Source organism: Leuciscus leuciscus, assembly GCF_965113295.1.
Source record: "Leuciscus leuciscus genome assembly, chromosome: 3".
NCBI classification, from domain to species: domain Eukaryota; kingdom Metazoa; phylum Chordata; class Actinopteri; order Cypriniformes; family Leuciscidae; genus Leuciscus; species Leuciscus leuciscus.
In genome coordinates this window covers 36,261,008-36,285,113 of record NC_138727.1, presented here as the reverse complement: position 1 = coordinate 36,285,113, position 24,106 = coordinate 36,261,008, and the positions used below count along the sequence as shown (strand labels likewise).

Sequence of the window (24,106 nt, the reverse complement as noted above, 5' to 3'; positions counted from 1 at the left end):
GAGGTATTACAGTTTAAAAGGTTAAAAAAACAAAACAAGCCAAAAACACTACATTTCCATGATAAATGAAAAAGCTGTCTTTTTTCTTCTGATGTACTTGTTAAAATGCTTGATAAAGATTTTGTAACCAGCAGCCCAAACATCAAGTTCTGAGACCCTATAGTGTTTTTTTTTTTTTGCCCTTTTTTAGGCCCTTTTTATTAGGGGTTCAAGCGCGCAGCGCTGAAACCCTATTGTTATTGTAAATTTTTCCAAGGATCAGCATTCTCCCCTAAAAGTGATTGGGCAGACCAAACCGCAAGTCGTAGAGACTTGAAACTTTGAGGGCTGGTAGTACTCACACCGCCTACAACGTCACCAAGGCCCGCCACAATCGGCCTGACGGGAGCACTACAGCGGTCAAAAGTATGAAATGGCTCATAACTCCTAAACCATTAGGTATGGAATGATATTCCGGACATTATTCAAAAGGAATTGCAAATAGTATTTGCAATTGCGTTTTCAATTTGTGGACGCATAAAATGTGACATAATCCAAACGCAAATGCAAATCGCGCATTACCGTTTGCATTTTCGTTTAAGCGAACGCACAGAGACGGCCAAATTTAAAATGGAAATGCAAAGTCTGTTTGCAACTGTGTTTCCCATATCTTACGAGTCTTGACCCTGTCATATTTAAATAGCAATTTCAATTACCACGTCTGCTTTTTCACTTTCTCAGCGTCGCGTATGTAACCAGCCAAAACTCAAATGGAATCGCAATTCCCTTAGTATTTCCATTTCCGATGCCTTACACGGAAACCTGTCAATCAGTGTCAAGGGTGGGATTATGCTATCAATCAATCAATCAATCAATCAGCTTTATTTCTATAGCACATTTTACAAACACAAAGTTTCCAAAGTGCTGCACAAAAGACTCAGAACATACAAAACAATTAATATAAAATTATTAAAACAAAATAAGAACATCAGGGTCATACCACAGAGAACACCACAAAGGACCACACCACTCACGCGGAGTTAAATGCCAAAGAATAAAAATGAGTCTTTAGACGAGCCTTAAAACACTCAACTGTAGGGGCAGTTCGGATATGGAGGGGCAGAGCGTTCCAGAGTTTAGGTCCAACCACAGACTATGGGGCGTGTTCGTGTTGGGACGTGACGTCACTCACAGTCGACCGTCAAGAGGTGATGCCCTGAACAGACGCCGATTTATTGTAAACAATGGAGGTAGTTAGTTGGTGAAATTGTGGAGGAACTTATGATGCTCGTGCAGCAAGTTGATGACAGTACATCCTCTACAGATGTCCTCTTACTCAGAAGCATTTTTAATGGGGGGAAAATATCAAATGAGGTCCAAACAGAACCCAAAGACAACATGAGGGTTTAAGAAATATTCATTTTAAACTAAACCAAAACCAAAGCTGTTGCTGGACACAGCTGCATTTAGATCAGCGCTGAATTCTTCATAATGACACTTAAAATCCCACTGCATTACAATCATTGTCTTTGGGTTCTGTTTGGACCTCATTTGATTTTTCCCCCCATTAAAAAAAAAAAAAAAACATTGCTCCCTTTATCTCAGTGTCATGGAATTTTGTGACTTTTGTTACATTATTTGTCTAAACACACAAAAAAACCTGGGTTTGATTTAATTGTTCTGAAAGTAGCCTATGTATAATTTTGTTTTTGTCCATTTCACAGTTGAGATTCATTTTTCAATAAAATGATTAAATCCCACATAAATCTAAACAAATTGACAAATGAAAGCCTGATACTACACCACAAATGTAAAGTGGAACAAACATTCTCACACACACAGAAATAATTTTTATTGAATTTCGCAAATTGAGAACACTTATTTGAAGGGGTGAGACCTAGCACTGACACTCATCTCTTGTGGTATGTCCAGTAAAGGACGTCCAGGTCCTTTAGTTGTCCTGTCCTTCACAAAAAGCCTGTTAGCTACTTCACTGAGGGTGGCGAAGACAGCGTTACTGATGTTGCTGTTGGTCAAGGCCACGAACTCATTTAACTTATCTAAAACTAAAATGCTTCTGAGTAAGAGGACATCTGTAGAGGATGTACTGTCATCAACTTGCTGCACGAGCATCATAAGTTCCTCCACAATTTCACCAACCAACTACCTCCATTGTTTACAATAAATCGGCGTCTGTTCAGGGCATCACCTCTTGACGGTCGACTGTGAGTGACGTCACGTCCCAACACGGACACGCCCCAAAGCATAATCCCACCCTTGACACTGATTGACAGGTTTCCGTGTAAGGCATCGGAAATGGAAATACTAAGGGAATTGCGATTCCATTTGAGTTTTGGCTGGTTACATACGCGACGCTGAGAAAGTGAAAAAGCAGACGTGGTAATTGAAATTGCTATTTAAATATGACAGGGTCAAGACTCGTAAGATATGGGAAACACAGTTGCAAACAGACTTTGCATTTCCATTTTAAATTTGGCCGTCACTGTGGGTTCGCTTAAACGAAAATGCAAACGGTAATGCGCGATTTGCATTTGCGTTTGGATTATGTCACATTTTATGCATCCACAAATTGAAAACGCAATTGCAAATACAATTTGCAATTCCTTTTGAATAATGTCCGGAATATCATTCCATAATTAGGTGTAGGCTCAAGTGTCTTATATCGTTGGAATCCTTGGCTCAATGCCTCAGATTTGCTCATCCTTTGGCGACAATTTTGAGCAATTTTGGATTTCGTGAAAAACTTACGTTTGCGCACTAGTTCTCGGCTTTTGGCCTGATCGGAATCAAACCAGTGCAGCAAGATTCTCTGAGTCTGATTGTCAATAATTATCAAGAAAATTCGAAATTTCGTTGCACGGTCACTAGGGGGTGCCAAAATGTTCTATATGTCAGTGGCCACTTTTACAAAAATGGCTATAACTCATGGACAGAACTAGATATTTTCTACACCACTTTTTAAAGGTCTTGGTCTCGTCTCGGAATCGACCGCATTTTTATTCGGTCTCGTCTCGTCTCAGACGAAGAGGACTCGGGATTTTATTTCAAGACCGGTCAAGACCACAACTGAGGGCATATCACAAAATTATTTGTTAACTGTGATTAGACGTTAAACTTCTGACCAAGAGCTTGACTATGTCTAATTTTAAATGTTTTTAGATTTTACTGATTGTTTTACGGTGGCAATTACCCACCCCGCACACACACTCCACACGTGAATGCGGGAGACAGGAGAGCAAGCTGTGCCGTCACCGTGGCTGTCGTCGGGAAGATGTCAGAAAAAATCATTCAGGGCTGCCAACTCTCACGCATTCAGCGTGAGACTCAAGCAATTGACACTTTTCACATGCTCTCACGCCACACATCCATTTTCTCACGCACAGAAAAATTGCGAAGCAAAGAGGACATTCACACAGACAGACAAGAAAAAAATTCAGCTCTCAGATTCTGTCTATTCTATTACAAAATTAAAACAATAAATACCGTTTTGGCGCTTGTAAATGTGAGTGACAGATCCCTAGCAGCACGTGAACCGATCATCTCTACTAGCTAATAGTAAATAAACTCGAATGAACAATGTTGAAAGATACAGTATAACTTACCGAAATGTATATTCCTCATTCATTATATCGACCAATCAGTGTTTTTCAACCGCGGAAAGAAGTAAAACAGCTGGAGAACAATTGTCATAACATTTACCTCAGGAAAGCCGTTAAATGACCATAATAGCACGTTAGTTGGCTACAATGAAAAAAATGATTAGTTGAATTTAATCAATTTTTTTTATGGTAAGTGGTTGCACACAATTGATTTTAGCTACATTTAAACAAATGCATTAAGTTGAACTTATTCAATTTTAGTTCAACTTAATGCATTTGTTTAAATGTAGCATAAATCAATTGTGTGCAACCACTTACCATAAAAATAATTGATTAAATTCAACAAATAATTTTTTTCAGTGTAGAAAAAAATAGCTATAGAGTATTTTGCTAAATATGTGTAGGCTACTATATTACATATTTATTATATTTTACTTATATCATTAAATAAAGTTGTTATAATAAAAAAACGCATTATATTTAATTTAATTATATAATAGGGCTCTCTGTATGTTTACAGCATTAGGTGAGTTTTTTTTTTCTTGAGAAAAATTAATGCCTATCTTGTGTATCTAATATTTATCCAAATAAGTCAATATTCACAAGAATTTAATTGAAATCGTGAAATTTGTGTCAAGCTATAATAAAAAAACGTAGCTTACCAGAAATGGCTAAACATGTAAACATTGTAACATGTTGTCACTAAACCTAATAAAATTCTGTTTAATTACTAAAATGTTTTGACAATCACAATACACTTATTGTGATGCAAGATTTATTTATTTTTTTGCATCCCCCCAATCCAAACTGGGCGATAACCAAAAACATAAGTCAAACCACATGTGAGATATTTACAAACTGTAATCAAAATAAAACGGGTAAGACAGAGAATTGGGATTCAGACTTGGTCTCGACCCTTCAAAGTCTAGGTCTTGTCTCGGTCTCGGCCTGTCTTGGTGTTGGTCATGACTTGGTCTCGGTTTAGGTGGTCTTGACTACAACACTAGGCTTAGACCTTAATAGCATAGGCATAAAGGTCTTAAAACACTTGAACCCCATTAATTGCTGCTTGCAGCTATATTTTATTCATTTTATTACTTGAATAATTACTTCGAGAGATGTATTTTATTTTAAAGTCGGCGTGTCCAACTAGGAACACGCAGGAGATCGCAGGAATAGTAGTAATAGAAAACCATAAAACATAGACGATAACCAAAAAACTCAAAGTGCAAACTTAAAGCCCGGGTATTCTTCATTTTCCTCTTTTCGCTCCGTCTGCGGTCTTACTGCGCTTACGGCCAAAGGAAGTACAAACGTTTATTTTGTACTTTGAAAGGTATGCAAGATTATGTTCAATAGTAGTTTTTTCTGTGGTATCAAGTGGTATCAAATCGTTAAATTTCACTGTACTGATATCTAACATGCTGTCATCTTGTCAACCATGCACAAAACTACATTGAACTTGGTTGAAACATCATGTGTCGAATGACGTGAGGGATTAGGCACAAAGAGCTTTGTTTGCCAACAAAAGGAATATCAAATCTGACATCCCAATCAGAATCAGACAAAATTAATTGAACCTGTAATAGAGCATATTGCTCTCTCTTGATGTGGGGTCTACACACAAAACAGAACTTACCAAATGAGACAAAAATGCAGGCAGCAAAAAAGTGAAGGATTTAATATTACTGGTTTAAATTATTTCCCCTGCCTATTCTGCCTTGGTTACATCAGCAAAAAACAAAACCTTTTTAAGAGGCAGAGAAAATGATTACATTTTAATGAATGGCTATAAAAACAAACATGCACTGATGAATTGCACATAATAAAAACAGAGGCATTTATTAGATGAGTAATTAGAGTCCATTTTTATTTCATGTTTTCTTTTGTACTTTAGGCAAAAATTACAACAAAAGGAAGGAAATTGGAATAGAATACACCATGAAATGTAGTAAGAATACCTGACTACCGTGACCAACCCTGAACTTAAACTCCTGAATGTTTAAAGACACAAAAGAAGCTAGACACAGACAGGCCTCGCTTCAGAAGGAGGACGCGCTGTGCTCCTACTGCACACAAAATGAGATGGAAACACAATTGCACTTTTGAACCTCATGCGCTTCACATAAATCAGGGACATATTCGATCCTCCCTATGCAAACCTCTACAAAGAGCATCTATTTTGCATGTATGTGTAATGTGTACTAATGCTGTGTCAATGTAAACTTGTTTATCATGTCAGTAAAGCGCATTTGAGTCTTGAATTTTAAGGACAGAATGCTAATTGCAGTGTTAAATATGTCAATGAAGTTACTGATGAAAATTGGGTTACACTTTATTTCGATAGTCCATTTTAGACATTCTACTAAGTAACTTTACAACTACATGTCACCAATGCTCATTAGATTGTTAGTGCAATAGACTGTTAGATTAATGTTAGTAGAATAAGTTGACGTATTGAAAAGTTATTTATAATCAGACTATATTATTTATAGTCAGCAGAATGTCTGTTGGAGACCATCAAAAGTAAGATGTTAGCAGATATTAAGCTGACAGTCTACTAATATTCTAATGACTGTTGACATGTAGTTACAAAGTATATATATATATATATAATTCTATACTCCTGAATTGTTTGCAATTTTGTGGGCCATATGCATCAGACATTCAGCCAACAGCTGAGACTACTTATAGTTATCGAAGTTTTTTAATTCCAAAAAGATTGATAGATTATGAGACAATATGAGACTAACATACATGCACATAATTATAATTTACCAATTCTAATAAAGATTTACAAAATGGCATTTTTCATTTTGCACATTGAAATGCAACTGAAATGTTTTTGTTGGCTAAAATAAATTTCAACCTAATTGTCGAAATAAAGTTAAATAAACCTGTGTATAAAAATGAACACGATCGCCTTGTTTCCTACAGCTTGATCTACAGAAGATGAGGCAACAGGCTCAAGAGACGAAACAGTTCATTGAGGAAGAGGAGGCAAGGGGACGCGAGCTGCTGAAGAACAAAGCAGAGGCTGATGCTGAGAGGATCCGTCTGAAAAGGGAGCTCGATCAGGTACAGACAGGTGGAAGGTTTCTGCGAGTCCTTGTGTCTGCATGTCCTTGTGTTCCTTCTTCAATAGAGCGTTTAAGCTAAGGATGAAAGAGACTGTAATCTAGGTTCACTCAAAAGTCATTAGATCTGGAGTCACACTTCTGAAGTCCAGTGGGGCCAGGGCCAACCTCTCTTTAAAAAAAAATCGAGAGGAAATTGACTCACTGGGAGGTCTAAATTGGTCTTGGCATTCTGAAGCATTTAGAACTGCTGATCTCAGTAAGTCAGCAGTCGAACTTGTTTAACCAGCTGACCAGACAAATAATTCAAATAGTAGGCACTGATGTGATGAACTTTTTTTTTTTTGTTCATACAGATAGCAACTTAAAATATACTTAGATCTTATGACGAACATATTTTCATTGTTTTAAAATGTATTTTTATATTCTTTAGAGGCTTAATATTTAAAATGTCTAGATGGTGTCTGGAAAATACTGTTAATAAAAAAAAAAAAAGCCTCATTAAAGGTGCTCTAAGTGATGTCACGCGTTTTTTAGGCCAAAACATTTTTTGTCACATACAGCAAACATCTCCTCACTATCCGCTAGCTGCCTGTCCCCTGAACACACTATAAAAAAACGCGGTCTCTCTAGACACCACAGGCTTCACAAACGGCAACAAAAACAAACTGGGCTCACCCGCACCACGAAACACAACAAACAGTGCTCCAGCCAATAACTGGCGAGAAGTATTTGAGGGGTGTGGTTTGGGGGTTAGTGCGCGTGCACATGAAGGGGGTGTGGAGGAGAGACGAGAGAGAAGCATGAAGAGGGAAGTTTGAATTATGGCCGACACACGACCAAAGAGACGACGTTCCGATGAACAAATTGCAAAGAAGAGGGACAAGGATAAGGAACGCGCGAAGTCCCGAATTTACATCGGAAAAACACTCGAAAGGTGGCGAGAACTCCGCCGGCAGAAGGGCTTCCAATCAGACATTCAGTTGCTCTGTTTTTGCAGAACAGGTAAATCCATTTTTCTTTCTAAATTGACGTTCATGTTCGCCAAACAAACACAAGGATGTAATTAGCTAGAACTATGCAGTCAGCGTTAGCTTTGGTGAATACAACATATATGTTTCTAGCAGCTAGCGATCAATCTCTATTGTAAATGGTCAAGCAAATTCACAGTAGGGCGACAATTTGTGTGAATGATTGTTTTCACCCACTGTTTGTTATGGATTTGAATGTTCATTTATAGGCTATTGACAACTTTGACTAAATTTGTTTACGCCGCCGCCGTTGTTTATGCTCACTGGGAAACGCGAAGCTAACGTTATCTTGCTATTATTGCGTCCTTGTATGGGAGCTAACGTTATAGTTATAACCTCAGGTGGCGAAACGATTTTAAGACAATGTTTCTCTTTTTCTGCATTCTGTTCTGCAATATATAAAAGCATTTATCTAACTTGGTGACATTACACATTGAATGAAGTATCAGTAAAACTTAACTTTGTTTTTAGTGACTACTTTGACTTTCCTTTATGCCGGAAGGGAGGGGAGGAGGGAGGAGACGGGATGAGGAGGAGGGAGGGTCTAGCTAGCTTCCGTTTTGTTTGACAACAATTCGAATGTCAACACTCCCGGCATCACTTAGAGCACCTTTAAGCTGAAATTCTTTTAAAAATATAAAAAAGCATTTTCGGACAATCTTTAATTATTATTATTATTATTTTAAAAAAGCAGTGAAGCTGAATGATGTTTTAAAATATTAATAATATTTTTGAAAAACTTTGACCTTATGTTTATGTATCAAAGTCAGTAGATTTTTTTTAAAATTTGCCCTTTTCATGACAAGATTAGTTTAAGCTTTCAGATAAATGCATTCAGTGAAGTACCCCATGAAAACTTAATGTTATTTAGGATTTAGCTAATTTAATATTTGTGCTAAATATTGTTTGCTGTGAAAATATGTTTATTTATTGTTTATTTATATAATTATTTATTTTTAAATAATGATTAATATGTATATGCGCTCATATATACTCATTGTGTAAGGAAAATATGCTATTACTTTTAGTAGCCGCGTTTCCATTACCCTTCAGATTGCGCAAATTGATATTGCGAATTAAAAATACGCCCAATGAAAACATGTCAATTTCACAAAAACTCCCATATATGGCAAAAAAGTTTTTACGCTCACATGAGGTGGTTTTTTAGGCTATTCAAAAAAGGAATATTTCTCAAATCTTTTTCGCATTTACAGGTCACCTGGCGCGTACGTAACAGTCGATCATTCTTTAAAGAAGGTGTGGTATGGTTGGACAGAACGAGACAGAGTTCTTTATTAAACTCGTAAAAGACAAAGGAATTACGGGAATAGCTACTAGATCCTAAACAACAAATAAATGCCACACTTTATCAAGACCTTGAAGCAGATATCAGTGAGAAACACCCATAAACACCTCATACGTGGCCACTGCCAAGTATAAGGGACTTTCCTTGCCATTAATGCTTGGATAACATACTTTACTCTCCTTTCTATTAAAAATAATGGCTAGTGAGTGGCTGCGATATACATAAACCTATCAATATCCATTGCTAAATGATAAAGTGAATGTAATGTTAACATCTGCTGCTGTACATTGCTGACATTGGTTATTTGGTAAAGGTTAGCCAATTCAAAGGGCATTCTGTCCAAATTGCCTCTGCTGACACCAGCTTCCACATTCCTCTCGCTATCCACGCTCATATTCTTAGATCTTCATCGTCTGTACATCCCTGATTTCTCTAAACCAAGCTGAATACTGTATGTCATGCAACATATACCATACAATACACATACAGCTGTTCGGCATTTGGCATGCAGAAAGTATCCATACAGTGAAAGTTCAGAAAAAAAATTAAATATCCCATTTTAATAATATCCTTTCAGTATATATGGTGTGTACAGTAATGCAAAAATTATTTAGACGAAGGAATGTTACATTTATTTATTGCACATGGCCTTCCATAAATTTTTTTCCCCCTGACTTTTTATTAAAACCCCTGAAGAAACATCTACAAGCAAACAACCCTAAAACTTCTTTATAAGACATTTTCCTAAACCCTCACCACATTTGTAATGTTGCATGAAGTTTTTGGCTATTATCCTGAAAAGACTAGCACTGCTGAGTCATCAAATCTTCGCAGAAATCACAAACACAGGCCTGCCTTTTATTTATATAATATATCATATTCAACTTGCCTCAGTCAGAGGTGAAAGTACTTCTGATGGTTTTCTCGCAGAATCTTGTACACTCTTGAAAATAAATTTTCTTTATTGCCATCTATGATTCTATGAAGAACCTTGAACCATACAAAGATTCCTCGCCATCCGGTCAAAGTTGGTCTGTGAACACTGGAGAGGAAATTCACTGTGCGTCTGCAAACGTAGTTAGATGCATGTATGATTATCTATAACTGCAATAGACTTCAGCAGATGATTTTGCTATACTAACACAATACAACAAGACGAAGGCGTTAGCTAACTCAACATTGAAAGGTTATTGGTAACACTTTACAATAAGGTTCATTAGTCAACATTAGTTAACTACCTTAGTTAACATGAACTAAGAATGAATAGCACTTCTACAATCTTTATTAATCTTAGTTAATATTAATTTCAACATTTACTAATACATTATTCAAATCAAAGATTGTATTTGTTACCATTATAGTTAATGTACTGTGAGCTAACGTGAACAAACAATGAACAGCTGTATGTTTATTAACTAAAAGATGAACTTATATAGTAACAAATATATTGCTCATTGTTAGTTAATGTTAGTTAATACATTAACTAATGTTAACTAATGAACCTTATTGTAAAGTGTTTACCAGGTTGAAAAACGTCTCGGGTTATGACTATAACCCTTGTTCCCTGAGAAGGGAACGAGACACTGCGTCGTTGAAAACGACTCTTTGGGGGAACGCTCCCTTAGCGTGCGCCTCTGAAGTATGAATGAAACTAATCCAATCCTGATTGGTGTTGCGTCATGACGTAACATGTGACGGCATAACCGGATGCATAAAAGTGACGCTGGCACACACACACATTAGCCTCGCGATGAAGCAAGCCGCTCTCAGGCATTGAGGGGCGTGGCAGGACGACGCAGTGTCTCGTTCCCTTCTCAGGGAACAAGGGTTATAGTCATAACCCGAGACGTTCCCTTTCGAGGGAACTCGCACTGCGTCGTTGAAAACGACTCTTTGGGGAACGAATGCCCACTAGGCCACGCACCGAGAAAAGGCCTGCCCTAGAGTGAAACTGAACTCAGGCACCCATCTAGGACGAGAGCACATGTGCGCCAGGCGTACTAGGGAGGTGCAGACTATAAAACCTGATAAAAGTGTGTGGGGTAGCCCAACCGGCTTGCCTCACAGATCTCCTGGAGGGGCACTCCCAAGAGGAGGGCTCTAGAGGACACCATGCCTCTAGTAGAATGAGCCCTTACAGCCAAAGGTGAAGGCTAATTCGCACCTTGTAGGCCTACTTATGGTTTGTTTAGCCGGGAGCCCCTCATTAGGTGAACCGAAACACACTACAGTAAGTCCGACCTCCTCCAAGAAGAGGACCTCTCAAGGTAATACTCGGAACTCTGACTGGCAGAGCAAGGAACCTCTTCTCTTCTGCCGACACATGTGGTGGAGGATGAAATGCTTGCAGGACCATGGACCTAGCCATGTTAAATTGCACTTAAGGCACATAGCTGGGTCTCGGATGCAGGATGGCCTTAACTCCGCCGGGGCAAACCCCAAGCAAGCTGGCGTTAATGCCAGGGCTTGGAGGTCCCCCAGTCTCTTTATAAGAAGTAGCTAAGAGAAAGGCTATCTAGAACGTGAGGTCCTAGGCAAAGCTGACTGAAGGGATTCGAAGGGAGCCAGGGATAGCCCTTCGAGAACCACCGCCAGGTACCAGGAAGGAACCCTGGACCTGACTGTCAGTCTCATCCTCTATGTACCAAGGAGAAATAGTATGACCAGATGGTGCCTCCCCAAAGGCCCAATATTCAGTGGTGCATGGAACGCCGCAATGGCATCCATGTGCACCATCCATGTGGACGGGGAGAGATTCGCAGAGAACGATCTTGAAGAAAATCCAGAACTGAAGCCACTGGGCAGTTAACTGGGCCTAACTCATGTTCTCTATACCAAGTGGAAGAACATTCCACTTAAGGCCATATAATCTCCTAGTAGACGGAACCCCAGAGATAAGTATGGTTCCGTGCACCCCAAATGATAGAACAGCATTTAGGTACTGAGCCCCCTCAGAGGCCAGACCCACAATTTCCACAGCTCTGGGCGAGGATGGAATATACTGCCCTCCGCCTGAGACAACAGATCCCTCCTCAGAGGAATCTGCCATGGCGGAGCTATCAGGAGTGAAATTAAGTCCGAAAACCATACTTGGGCCAGCCAAAACGGGGCTACCAGAAGAAGACTGATGCCCGCCTGACGGACCCTCTCCAGGACTCCCGGGAGCAGAGCGATCGGGGGGGGGGAAGCGTACAGGCGAAGCCTCGGCCAGGCCTGTACCATGGCATCCAACCCCAGCGGGGCTGGATGAGTGAGGGAGAACCAAAGTGGACAGTGGGACGTCCCTCAAGACGCAAACAGCTCCACTTCCATTGGTCCAAACCTCTGCCATATCAGCTCCACCACCTCTGGATGGAGTCTCTATTCCCCGGGCCTCAGCCCCTGCCTTGACAGGATGTCTGCTCCCTGATTCTGAACCCCCGGGACATATATTGCTCTTATAGATAATATTTTCCCTTGGGACCATAAAATAATCTGATGCGCCAATCTGGATAGAGGGCGCGATCTGAGTCCCCCTTGTCGGTTCAGATACGCTACCACTGATGTATTGTCCGAACGTATCAAGACGTGGTAACCTTTGATGTCTGGGAGGAAACTCCTCAGAGCCCTGAACACAGCCAACATTTCTAGGCAATTTATATGCCAAGAATGATGAAGGTCCTGCCACAGACCCCTGGCAAAGCGCCGATAACCGCGCCCCAGCCAGTGAGGGAAGCGTCTGTTGAAATGGTTTTCCGGCGACATGACGCCCCTAATACTGGCCCTTGGGACAAGAACCAAGATTTCTTCCATATTAATAAGGAACGAAGGCATCTGCGCGTAACCTTTATTATACGGAACGGATTCCCCTTGGGGGAAAAACCCCTTGGCTTTGAGCCACCACTGAAGGGGCCTCATGTGAAGAAGGCCCAAAGGAATCATGTTGGATGCCGCTGCCATGAGGCCCAGCAGTCTTTGAAATTGCTTTACAGTGATGGCCTGGCCTAGCTTTATCCATGACACCATGGTCAGGATGGATTTCGATACGTGCGGGAGACATACGTGCCTGCATCGTAACCGAATTCCATACTATGCCCAGAAAAGTAGTTTTCTGAGCTGGTTCTAACACACTTTTCCTAGTGTTGAGTCTCAACCCCAATTTCTGAATGTGGCCAAGAACGACATCTCGATGCCGAATTGCCATTTCTCGAGACTGGGCCAATATGAGCCAGTCATCGATATAATTCAGAATACGGATGCCCTGAAGCCTCAGTGGAGCCAGAGCTGCATCCATACACTTAGTGAACGTGCGGGGAGAGAGTGCTAGGCCGCACGGAAGAACCCGATATTGGTACGCTTTGCCCCCGAAAGCAAACCTCAGGAACCTCCTGTGACATGGAAGGATGGAGACATAAAAATAGGCGTCTTTTAGATCTATCGTGACAAACCAATCCTCGGATCTGATTTGATTCACGATGATGGGAACAGTGAGCATCTTGAACCTGAATCTCCTCAGAGAAAACTATTCAACTGCCTCAAATCTAAAATCGGCTTCAGCCCGCCATCCTCCTTTGGAACTATAAAGTACCGGCTGTAAAACCCGGACTCTTTCTCTGGTAGGGGAACAATTTATATGGCCCCTTTGACCAGTAGAGTTCTGTACCTCTTGTTCCATAACCCGAGCCTGTTCTGGAACCACTGCAGTCAGTACCACCCCAGCAAACTTGGGAGGTCGGTGACCGAACTGCAGTCTTTACCCATATTTTATAATATTCAGGACCCATATAGATATATTCGGAAGGCGTTGCCATTCTTCTACAAAATCTACTAAGGGAACCAGCCCCTCGAGACTGACCTCGGGTGTTTTTCGAGCACTATTCTCGACCTCCTGAAGCGGAGGACCGGCAGGAAAAAGTCGAGAAAGATTTTGTGACCATAGACGGTGCCCTATTGCAAGCTTTTAGGGTGAACGCCACGGTGTGCGTTCGCTGGAAATCATTGTGGCCCGAAGCGCACTTTACGGCGGGATACAGATATCGATTTCCTGAGGGCTCCCCCAGAGGGGAGACTCTTTGGGTTTCGTTCTCGACACCCTGAAGCGGAGGACCGGCAGGGAATAAATCGAAAACAGTTCCGATTGGCGAACGCGAACACTGGCCGCAAGCCTTTTGGGCGCCTTTTACAGCGTGCATTCGCTGAAAACCGATGTGTCCCAAAACGCACTTGAAGCTGGATACAAACATCGATTTCCTGAGGGCTCCGCGGAGGAGCGATTCTCGCTCATACCTCCACGGGGGGGGGGACAGCCATCTTCGTCTCGTTTTCGATACCCTGAAGCGGAGGACCGGCAGGGAAAAATCTTAAACGATTTTTGATGTTCGCTGCTCATCATTTTAATTCTTCATGTTCGCTGCTCATCATTTTAATTCTTCAGAATTAAATGCAGCCAAAAACACTCGATAAGTGAAACACGGTCTGGATGGTAGGTTGAATTAAAATATCGAACTTCCTAAAGTCAGATAATATATTCCATCATTTCAATTCCATCATATTAATTCATAGAATTGAATGCAGCCATAATCACCAGACAATACTGTTTTAATATTTATTTATACGGTCTCGTAATCTACACGCTGCCTCGGCAAACGCGAGATTCGAGCCGTTACAATATATTTGGCTTTCATCCCTCGAGAAGAAAGTCATCAGGTGCGAGGTTGAAACATCCGACAGCGCACGGATTGCACTCGCGCCGATATATTTCTCAATGAAGTGAACACTGCCAGCACCCTCAGGAGCTGATTGTGAATGCCTCGCACCCAACAGTATTATTTCACAGATCGCGTGTGTCCCTTTTATTGCAGACTCGTAATCTAAGCGCTGCCTCAACAAACGCGAGATTCGAGTCGTTCACAATATATTTGGCTTTCATCTCTTCGAAAAGAAAGTCAACGGGCTCGAGGCTGAAACACCCGAAACGCACGGCTGTGTGCGTCGAGATATTTCTTAAAAACCACAGCCAGCACCCTCAGGAGCTGACAGTGCATGCCTCGCACCCACACAGAATCTTTATTGCAGAGTAGCCGTCATCTACGCGCTGCCTCGACAAACGCGAGATCCGAGCTATAGATTCTGTATTGCAATGTAGTGGGACAACTTTTTATTTTTATTTTGGGTTACAACAACACCGGCGAGTGTGACTCATGTTCCTCGTCCCCGATGCTGAGCACATCCACTTCCTCAGAAGCAGATAGCTCGAGCATCGGGCACTCGTCACGGGCAGAAGAAGCCACATCGCGGGCTTCTGCGTCGTGAGCGAGCGTTATAGAATCTGCGGATGATGAACATGAAAGTGCCTCGGCAGTCTCGTTCTCATCCGCGAGATCCTTCTGCGATCCCCACGATCCAAGCCACCGCACCGCCTCAACGGACGCGGGACCCGAACCGCGGGGATCGCAAGCCAAGTGGGAGCGCAGCACTCTATAGTACTTTCACAGTGTTCACAGGCAGCCCCCTCGAGAACTGCCTGTGCGTGCTGCGCTCCTAACAGTGTACACACAACTGATGCGTGTCTCCACCCGTGAGAAATATAGGGCAGGGGTGCACACACTTAGTGTATCTTTCACTCGCCATAATATAGAGGATTTCACTGACAAACAACATCAAATAAGACAGACAGTTTCACAGAGAGCGCTTGCTGAAGAGCGAAAGCTAATGTGTGTGTGTGCCAGCGTCACTTTTATGCATCCGGTTATGCCGTCACATGTTACGTCATGACGCAACACCAATCAGGATTGGATTAGTTTCATTCATACTTCAGAGGCGCACGCTAAGGGAGCGTTCCCCCAAAGAGTCGTTTTCAACGACGCAGTGCGAGTTCCCTCGAAAGGGAACCTGTAATATTAAGTTAATAAATACAAAACCCAAACTACCTCATTCTCACCTGTAAAAGGTAATCCCATTTCTTCGGGAATATAAATAACGGAGGTTTCACAACCAGAAGCTATGCAATGTTATGTCATTATTGATTCTTACTTGAGTGACGACAAGTTATCCGTTCCAAGATGTGTCTAATGTGGCATCTACGTATACACATCTATGCCTTTAAAATCCATTGAACCTTTTCATTGCACAAAAGGTTCTTTATAGTGAACTTTACAGGATGTCTTTATAATGAACAAATGTTTTTAAAATGTTCTTTACACTAAGAAAAAAGTGGTTCTTTTGGGTCTTTGGAACCTTTATTTTTAAGAGTGTAGAGGTGTAAAAAAGTGCCAGAACTTTGGTACCAAGTTGATACTAAAATAAAAGGAATGTAACAATACCGTTTTTTATGTTTAATCAATGTTAATTTACTGACAAGATTAACAAGGTTTTGGTATTGACTACATGTCTACTACTACTTTTTTAGTATGTTGCCTTTTAATCATCATTTGTGTTTTCATTGTACATGTGTTTATGTGTTCATTATCAAGGTGATAAGTGAGCGTGACCTCCTGGGGACACAGTTGGTGAAGAGAAACGATGCGCTGAAACTACTGTACGAAAAGATCAAAATTCAACAGTCCATCATGAACAAGGGCGATCTTTATTACAACGAAAGACTGGAGGATATCAGACTCCTGAAAATAGAGATCAAGAAGCAAAGACGAGAAAAGAACATCCTCAACAAGACCACCTCAAATGTGGAGGACCTCAGGTAACACAAGGGGGTGTAGTTTCTGTTCATATATGGAAGGGTTTTTATTTATAGAAGAATGGGCTTAGGGCGATTTCACACTAAAGTGTGTTTGACGTCAGAAATCGATTCCTTTAGTTTGTGTGAAAGCTGTTTACGGTTCATGTAGACTGCAGAATGGCAGTGGTATGAAAGTAATCTGGCATAATATTGTGAAAGGGAAACACTTGATGCACTTTTGATTCACGATCATACATTGATGGCACAAATGTAATATTTTTTATGTCTAACACTCTAAAACATTATAGAGGCAGGTGTTTGATTGCTTTTCTGCAACACTCATGTACTCTTTAGAGGTATAATGACATAATGATTATGCGGCACATACGGCACAGAGAGACAAAGCTAATTGGGTGCTTGTCATTTAATTCTCCTGTCAGTATTGACCCCGCAAGATGTTTATTGATATTTTCAAAAGCCGCAATTCACCACTCTCAATAACAGTCACTTTTTTTTGTGTCATAAAAGACATGCGATAAAAATCACTTTTAATGGAGTTCTTGGCTGGGTAAAAAGGAGGCATCAACTGCTCACTGTGGAAAATGAGGGAGCGTTTGAAAGCACTGGCAGGTCTCGCATCTAAAGCCAGATCTATAATAGATGGGTTTTACTAACCCTCTACTGGTTATTTTAGTAATGTGAGGGGTGGGGATGAGTTCACATACAGTTTCTCTTCTATCTCTCAGGCCATTGCAAAGTCGCTAAATATTCAGTGAGTCTGAATTATGTACAGAAATGTCCATTGTTCCAAAATAGCAAAACTCTCTATATTCATTAAATAGTTTAAAAAAGAAGTGACAAGCGACAAGCATTTGAAAATGAATAATATGAATAGTACACTAGTGCTCTTTTTCTAACTTTAGCACTTATGCGATTTGTTCAGGCATGATAAGACTGTTTATGACCAAGTCATTGAATAATTCACTTTTTATAACAAAACGAGTAAATGACTAAATAAATGACTAATCAATCACTTACTCAATGATTCGTTCACAGCTTTGATTTTTTAATGAAAGAACTATGGCTGAACTTAAAATCACATACTTGCATATTACTCGTACTATTTCTGCCATATCAATAATTGGTAAAAGCAGTTGAGTATGTGATTCCAATTTTTGCCTGTCTTTATGAGTGAGCCATTGAATAATTCACTCAAATGATTCATGCACAACATTGATTAATTCCAGAAGGAAACACGTCATTGAATCACTCATTGAATTCCCTCAAACTATATGTCCACAACATTTATTCATTCAACAAGCGATTGTGTTTATGATTGAATCATTCAATTATTTACTCAAATGATTCGTTCACAACAGATTTATTCAAGAACGAAACAAGCGGCTGACAGTAAGGGAGCCCTTGAATCATTCACTAAAACAGTTCGTTTACAGCTATAATTCATTAATGAAAAAAAAACAAGTGACTGTCTTAATAAACAAGTTTAAATCATTCACTCAAATCATTTACTCAAATGATTAGTTCAAAGTGGTGATTCATTCAAGAATGAAACTAATGTATGTTTCTCTGAGATAACAGAAGGGCTAAAAACTTCATTTTTATTAGTCCATAGACTTCACATCCATGAAATATGATTCTCGTGCTAGTCAGCTGCAGTTGGATTGACATTCTCATTTCAGAATCATTCTCTTCTTCAGAATAAGCGGAAGAAGATGGATGGAGAGCTTTTTTTTTTGCTTCAAAAAGTCTGTAAATTTAAATGTATTTATCTGCTAAAAAGTGAGCAGTCACATCTCTCTCCAAACCAGCCATGCCCCGCAGCACCTTTAACTCTACACAGAAAACATAGACACGTCATAATCCTTCCTATATTCTGAAACATATGTGAGAATTAAAAAGCTAGTGGGAAGGTTTCAGAGAGACTAGTCAGCAGCCGCTGTGCCAGATGGGTTGACTTGATGCCGAGCTTGGATGCCAAGAACCCTGCAAATATACAAGCCTCCCTGGTAAACAGGTGGCAAATTTTTGTCATTATTGCTGTCATCAGTGCAAAGTAGTTCCCTCAAAGACGCTGACTGTAGCATATCGGTGCCTGGGTGTGAAGAAATATTTCCTTTAGGCATTAGGGTTTCTGGGACAAGTCTATGAAAGGAAAGTCTCATGAGAAACTGACATCCTTCTATGTTTACATTTATACATTTAGCAAACGCTTTCATCCAAAGCAACTTACAAATAATGAAGAATGTGACAACATCCGAGTTTCTTCCAGTAATATGACAAGTGCTACAATACAAAGTTCCAAAAATTGCTTAAGAATTGTTTTTTTATATAATTTTTTTAAGAAGTTGGCTGTGCTCTCCAAGGCTGCATTTATTTGATCATTTGAGTAATTGTCAGCATGCATTTGCAAAAATGCATAAATGAAAGTGCTAGATCTATTTGCAAGCAGTTTTAATAAAAACAAAGCTCAAAATATATGCTACCTAACACTCACCTAAAGGTTATTAGGAACACCTGTTCAATTTCTCATTAATGCAATTATCTAATCAACCAATCACATGGTAGTTGCTTCAATGCATTTAGGGGTGTGGTCCTGGTCAAGACAATCTCCTGAACTCCAAACTGAATGTCAGAATGGGAAAGAAAGGTGATTTCAGCAATTTTGAGCGTGGCATGGTTGTTGGTGCCAGACGGGCCGGTCTGAGTATTTCACAATCTGCTCAGTTACTGGGATTTTCACACAACCATTTCTAGGGTTTACAAAGAATGGTGTGAAAAGGGAAAAACATCCAGTATGCGGCAGTCCTGTGGGCGAAAATGCCTTGTTGATGCTAGAGGTCAGAGGAGAATGGGCCGACTGATTCAAGCTGATAGAAGAGCAACTTTGACTGAAATAACCACTCGTTACAACCGAGGTATGCAGCAAAGCATTTGTGAAGCCACAACACGCACAACCTTGAGGCGGATGGGCTACAACAGCAGAAGACCCCACTGGGTACCACTCATCTCCACTACAAATAGGAAAAAGAGGCTACAATTTGCACAAGCTCACCAAAATTGGACAGTTGAAGACTGGAAAAATGTTGCCTGGTCTGATGAGTCTCGATTTCTGTTGAGACATTCAGATGGTAGAGTCAGAATTTGGCGTAAACAGAATGAGAACATGGATCCATCATGCCTTGTTACCACTGTGCAGGCTGGTGGTGGTGGTGTAATGGTGTGGGGGATGTTTTCTTGGCACACTTTAGGCCCCTTAGTGCCAATTGGGCATCGTTTAAATGCCACGGCCTACCTGAGCATTGTTTCTGACCATGTCCATCCCTTTATGACCACCATGTACCCATCCTCTGATGGCTACTTCCAGCAGGATAATGCACCATGTCACAAAGCTCGAATCATTTCAAATTGGTTTCTTGAACATGACAATGAGTTCACTGTACTAAAATGGCCCCCACAGTCACCAGATCTCAACCCAATAGAGCATCTTTGGGATGTGGTGGAACGGGAGCTTCATGCCCTGGATGTGCATCCCACAAATCTCCATCAACTGCAAGATGCTATCCTATCAATATGGGCCAACATTTCTAAAGAATGCTTTCAGCACCTTGTTGAATCAATGCCACGTAGAATTAAGGCAGTTCTGAAGGCGAAAGGGGGTCAAACACAGTATTAGTATGGTGTTCCTAATAATCCTTTAGGTGAGTGTATATATAATGACAGGGAACAAAAAGATGGTAAACAGAACACTTATTAATGATGACTGAACCAAACACAGGTCTATAAATACACAGATACCCCATTTCCACCAGAATGGTTCACGTTCTGGAGCCAGAGCCTGTTCTCTGCCAGGCGAACTGAAGCCTTTCGTGATCCAGCCACATGTTTCCACAGAGTTGATGAACAAACTTTGATGTAACACTGCTATGTATTGTTTACCTGACTATAACTGTCTAAAAAAAACATTGCACGTCCCGGTGTTTTTGCAGGCAGTGCGGCACTTCTGTTTTGCTGTTCACAGTACCAGGAGTGATTTTAGCAACCTGGGGTCTTGACTAATGATGCTACCTATTGGATTGTACTACTAACAATAAATGTGCATTTATGGGTCAGTTTATGGTTTGGGGTATGGAAATTAAAGGATTAGTTCACTTCAGAATTAAAATTTCCTGATAATTTTCTCACCCCCACGTCATCCAAGATATTCATGTCTTTCTTTCTTCAGTCGAAAAGAAATGAAGGTTTTTGAGGAAAACATTCCAGGATTTGTCTCCATATAGTGGACTTCAACGGTTATCAACTGGTTGAAGGTCCAAATTGCAGTTTCAATGCAGCTTCAAAGGGCTCTACACGATCTTAGCCGAGGAATAGCCGAGTTTTTACTTTCACTTTTTATCAATTTACAGACTACATCCTAGCTGATGAAAAGCATAATTTCTTCAACCATTTTGGATTGATGAATGCGCTGGCATGTTCACTCACATTTTTTTCTGATATCAGCGGAAAGAACTTAAAATACTTAAAAATGAATTTAAAAAGTAATTTTTGTTGCAGCATTCAAAACTATAAAGTATCTACTTTTTTTTTTTAGAGAGATCTTACTGACCTCAGACTTTTGAACAGTAATGCACTTCTGAGTTTACTTTGCAGTCTCAAAGGAATCGATCACAATTCATAAAGAGATATACAGGAATCTCATAGTAAGAGATCTTGTAACATTTCAGAATAGTGTATTAATGACGCTCCAAAAAGAGTTCAGATAGGAGTTAATCTATTCCTGTAGAGTGACCTAAGGAGAGTTGCTGTACCGTTGTTGTCACCCACTGAAGCGGAAGGTGTTAGGGTGACAATTTTGACTTGATGCCACTGTGTTAGTTTGTCAAGTCATGGGCCCCTGAACTCTTATCAACAAGCTTGTGATTCTGTCATAAATAATTCCCTGCCTCTGTGAAACTTAGCTATTAAATTGTGCGATACACAACCACAAATAAAGCTGAATAAAAATTGGATGAAAATTCCTCCGGTTCATAAGAACTGTGCTCAAATGTTCCAAGAAAACTTACTTGTCTCAACATCCACTCAATAGAGAGAGAGAATGATTGGAATGTAAATGCAACTATTTTCTTAATAATGACAGTCAAATGAACTCCACGTCTAAAAAGAGATTGCAATCAAAGCTCATGTACATAATGATAATGTATGCAATTTTAAATTATACCGAGATACATTCTCAGACATTTCACTCTACCCACCAGGTCATCGTGTGTCATCAGTGCTCGAAGTGGGCTGGTACACATCAGTACTTCTATATTTTAATCTTTAATTCACGTTTTCTTGCATACAGACACTTCTCACATGTTGCAAGTACTCTGACCACCCAGGCCTTCCTTTAAATAGCTTCAATGTAGTTCACTACTTTGTATTAGTAGTTTGTTGTGTAATTATCAAAAAAAAAAAATATATAAATTGGGCTGATTGACTGTAGTAGAACTACTTTATGAGTAACAAGCAACAATTTCAAAGTAGCTTCCCAGAGAGTTACAGTACATTAAATGTATGGAACTGATTTTTCTCATACCAATGAGACCATGATAATTCATTCCATAATGAACTAAATTCTGTTGCCTGGAATGTTCATTAGAATAATAAAATCACTGAGTGGAATGAACAATACAGAGTACGGACCAATGATGTGAAAGTGTGTGTTTATGTGTGTGTGAGTTTTTTCTTTGATCCAGCTTTGAAGCAAATTATTACGTTGGGTGTTTGTCTACTGTAATGAGGAGGTCTTTCCATTTCAAATGATTTCAAAGAGCCCATACTCCAAAATAAATTATGTTTGGCTAACTCTGCCTGAATCACTGGTTACCATTACGTGCACTTCACATCAATTAAAACTGCTCTTACACGAGCATTAGTACATGTTCTACTGCTCTCAAACTTTTTCCCCCTCCCCTCCCCTCCCCTCCACCCCCCCCCCCCCCCCCCTCCATTCCCCCTGTTTTTATTGCATTAGAGGAACATTATATAATTGCTTTTTTGAAATATGGAAAGGAATAGAAAGAAAAACAGAATGAGAGAGCAAGAGAGGGTGAGGGTGAGGGTGAGGGTGGGGTGGGTTTTGGAGACCTTACCTTTGACATTTTATCTCACTGGGGCACAATTTCTGGACAGAGTCCTTGGACTCTATCACAGCTCATTGTTTTATATGTGTACTGCTGTAGGCACATTTCTGTGACTGCTCTCTTTCTTTCTCTCTTCCTCCATATCTGTCTCACACCAATGCCCACTAGCACTTGTCTTCCATCCTTCCTTTCTTTATTACTCTATTTTCTCTTTTGACCGTGGACATTTCTAGTTCAGCAACCAGTATATCATTGAAATGTGTCATTTTCAACGAATTAAAAAAGGAGAAAATTACGTGGCAGCATGGCAAATGTGACGAAGTACGGTACATCATACTCTGTCATACAACTCTAAAGTACATTTACTCGACTTTGCACAGTAGAGTTGCATGGCATGGTGCTAAAAACTACCATGGTACCATGAATAATAATAATAATTAATAATAATTAACAATTAATATAATATAATATAATATAATATAATATAATATAATATAATATAATTCCTGAAGTGTTGTCTAATGTCATGGATTATTCAGTATTGAAAAATGGTACTACCTATTGTACACTTTGTGGGCTTTTTTTTTAACACAAAGTGTAAAAAAATAAAGAAAAAAATATGAATGTATGGTCATCCTATACTCCTTTTATCCACATCTGGTTGTACTAGGTGAAGCATATATTCTTCCCATGCATCCTCTGACTCAATAGATGGCAACTTAAAAAGCAGCTGAGTGGCATTCTTACAGACAAATTACCAGTAATCCGCTTCCATTCAGATCATCATGAATATTTCATAAGCATTAAATAAACGTTCCTGTAGCATTGGCTAACTGCTAGCTGAGCTTCCTTGAGCCTTACTTGTAACACTCCATAATAGGCTGCTTTGCTCAATCAAACAAGCCAAAGATGCAATCCCTCAGATAATAGGGGCTTTATGCATGCAGTCTTTACACTTGTTCTTGGCAGCTGGTAAAACTCTGATTTAAATGAGGGATAAATAAATGGCAGCTTGCTTTTAGTTAAAAAAATAAATAAATAAATAGTCTAAGCAATGCATAAAATACAGTCAGACAGTCATTATTGCAAAATAATCCCAGAAGCCGAGGGGTCTGCATCATCCTGAAGTTTTCTTTTTTCAATAATGGCCAATTGACTGCAGATTATCCAACTTACAAAAAAATGTATTACAAAAAAGTTGCCATTTGCCCTATCAAAGTCAAGTATTCCAGAAAACTTGAATTCTAGACTATTGGTCTACACCAAAAAAGAAAATGATTTTAGTTCTGGTTTACT

At 39.9% G+C, this 24,106-nt stretch overlaps 2 protein-coding genes across 2 annotated transcripts in view; both read left to right on the top strand.

Moving 5' to 3' along the window:
• The window catches only part of LOC309494152 (uncharacterized protein), a 336,845-nt gene that overhangs the window by 35,870 nt on the left and 276,869 nt on the right, over window positions 1-24,106 (top strand). The gene's annotated exons all lie outside the window — the stretch shown is intronic.
• The window catches only part of cfap58 (cilia and flagella associated protein 58), a 135,143-nt gene that overhangs the window by 64,073 nt on the left and 46,964 nt on the right, over window positions 1-24,106 (top strand). Inside the window, exons 12-13 of the mRNA XM_082163368.1 lie at window positions 6,537-6,677; window positions 16,465-16,688. Coding sequence (XP_082019494.1) covers window positions 6,537-6,677; window positions 16,465-16,688 — 365 coding nt within the window. The remainder of the gene's footprint in view (window positions 1-6,536; window positions 6,678-16,464; window positions 16,689-24,106) is intronic.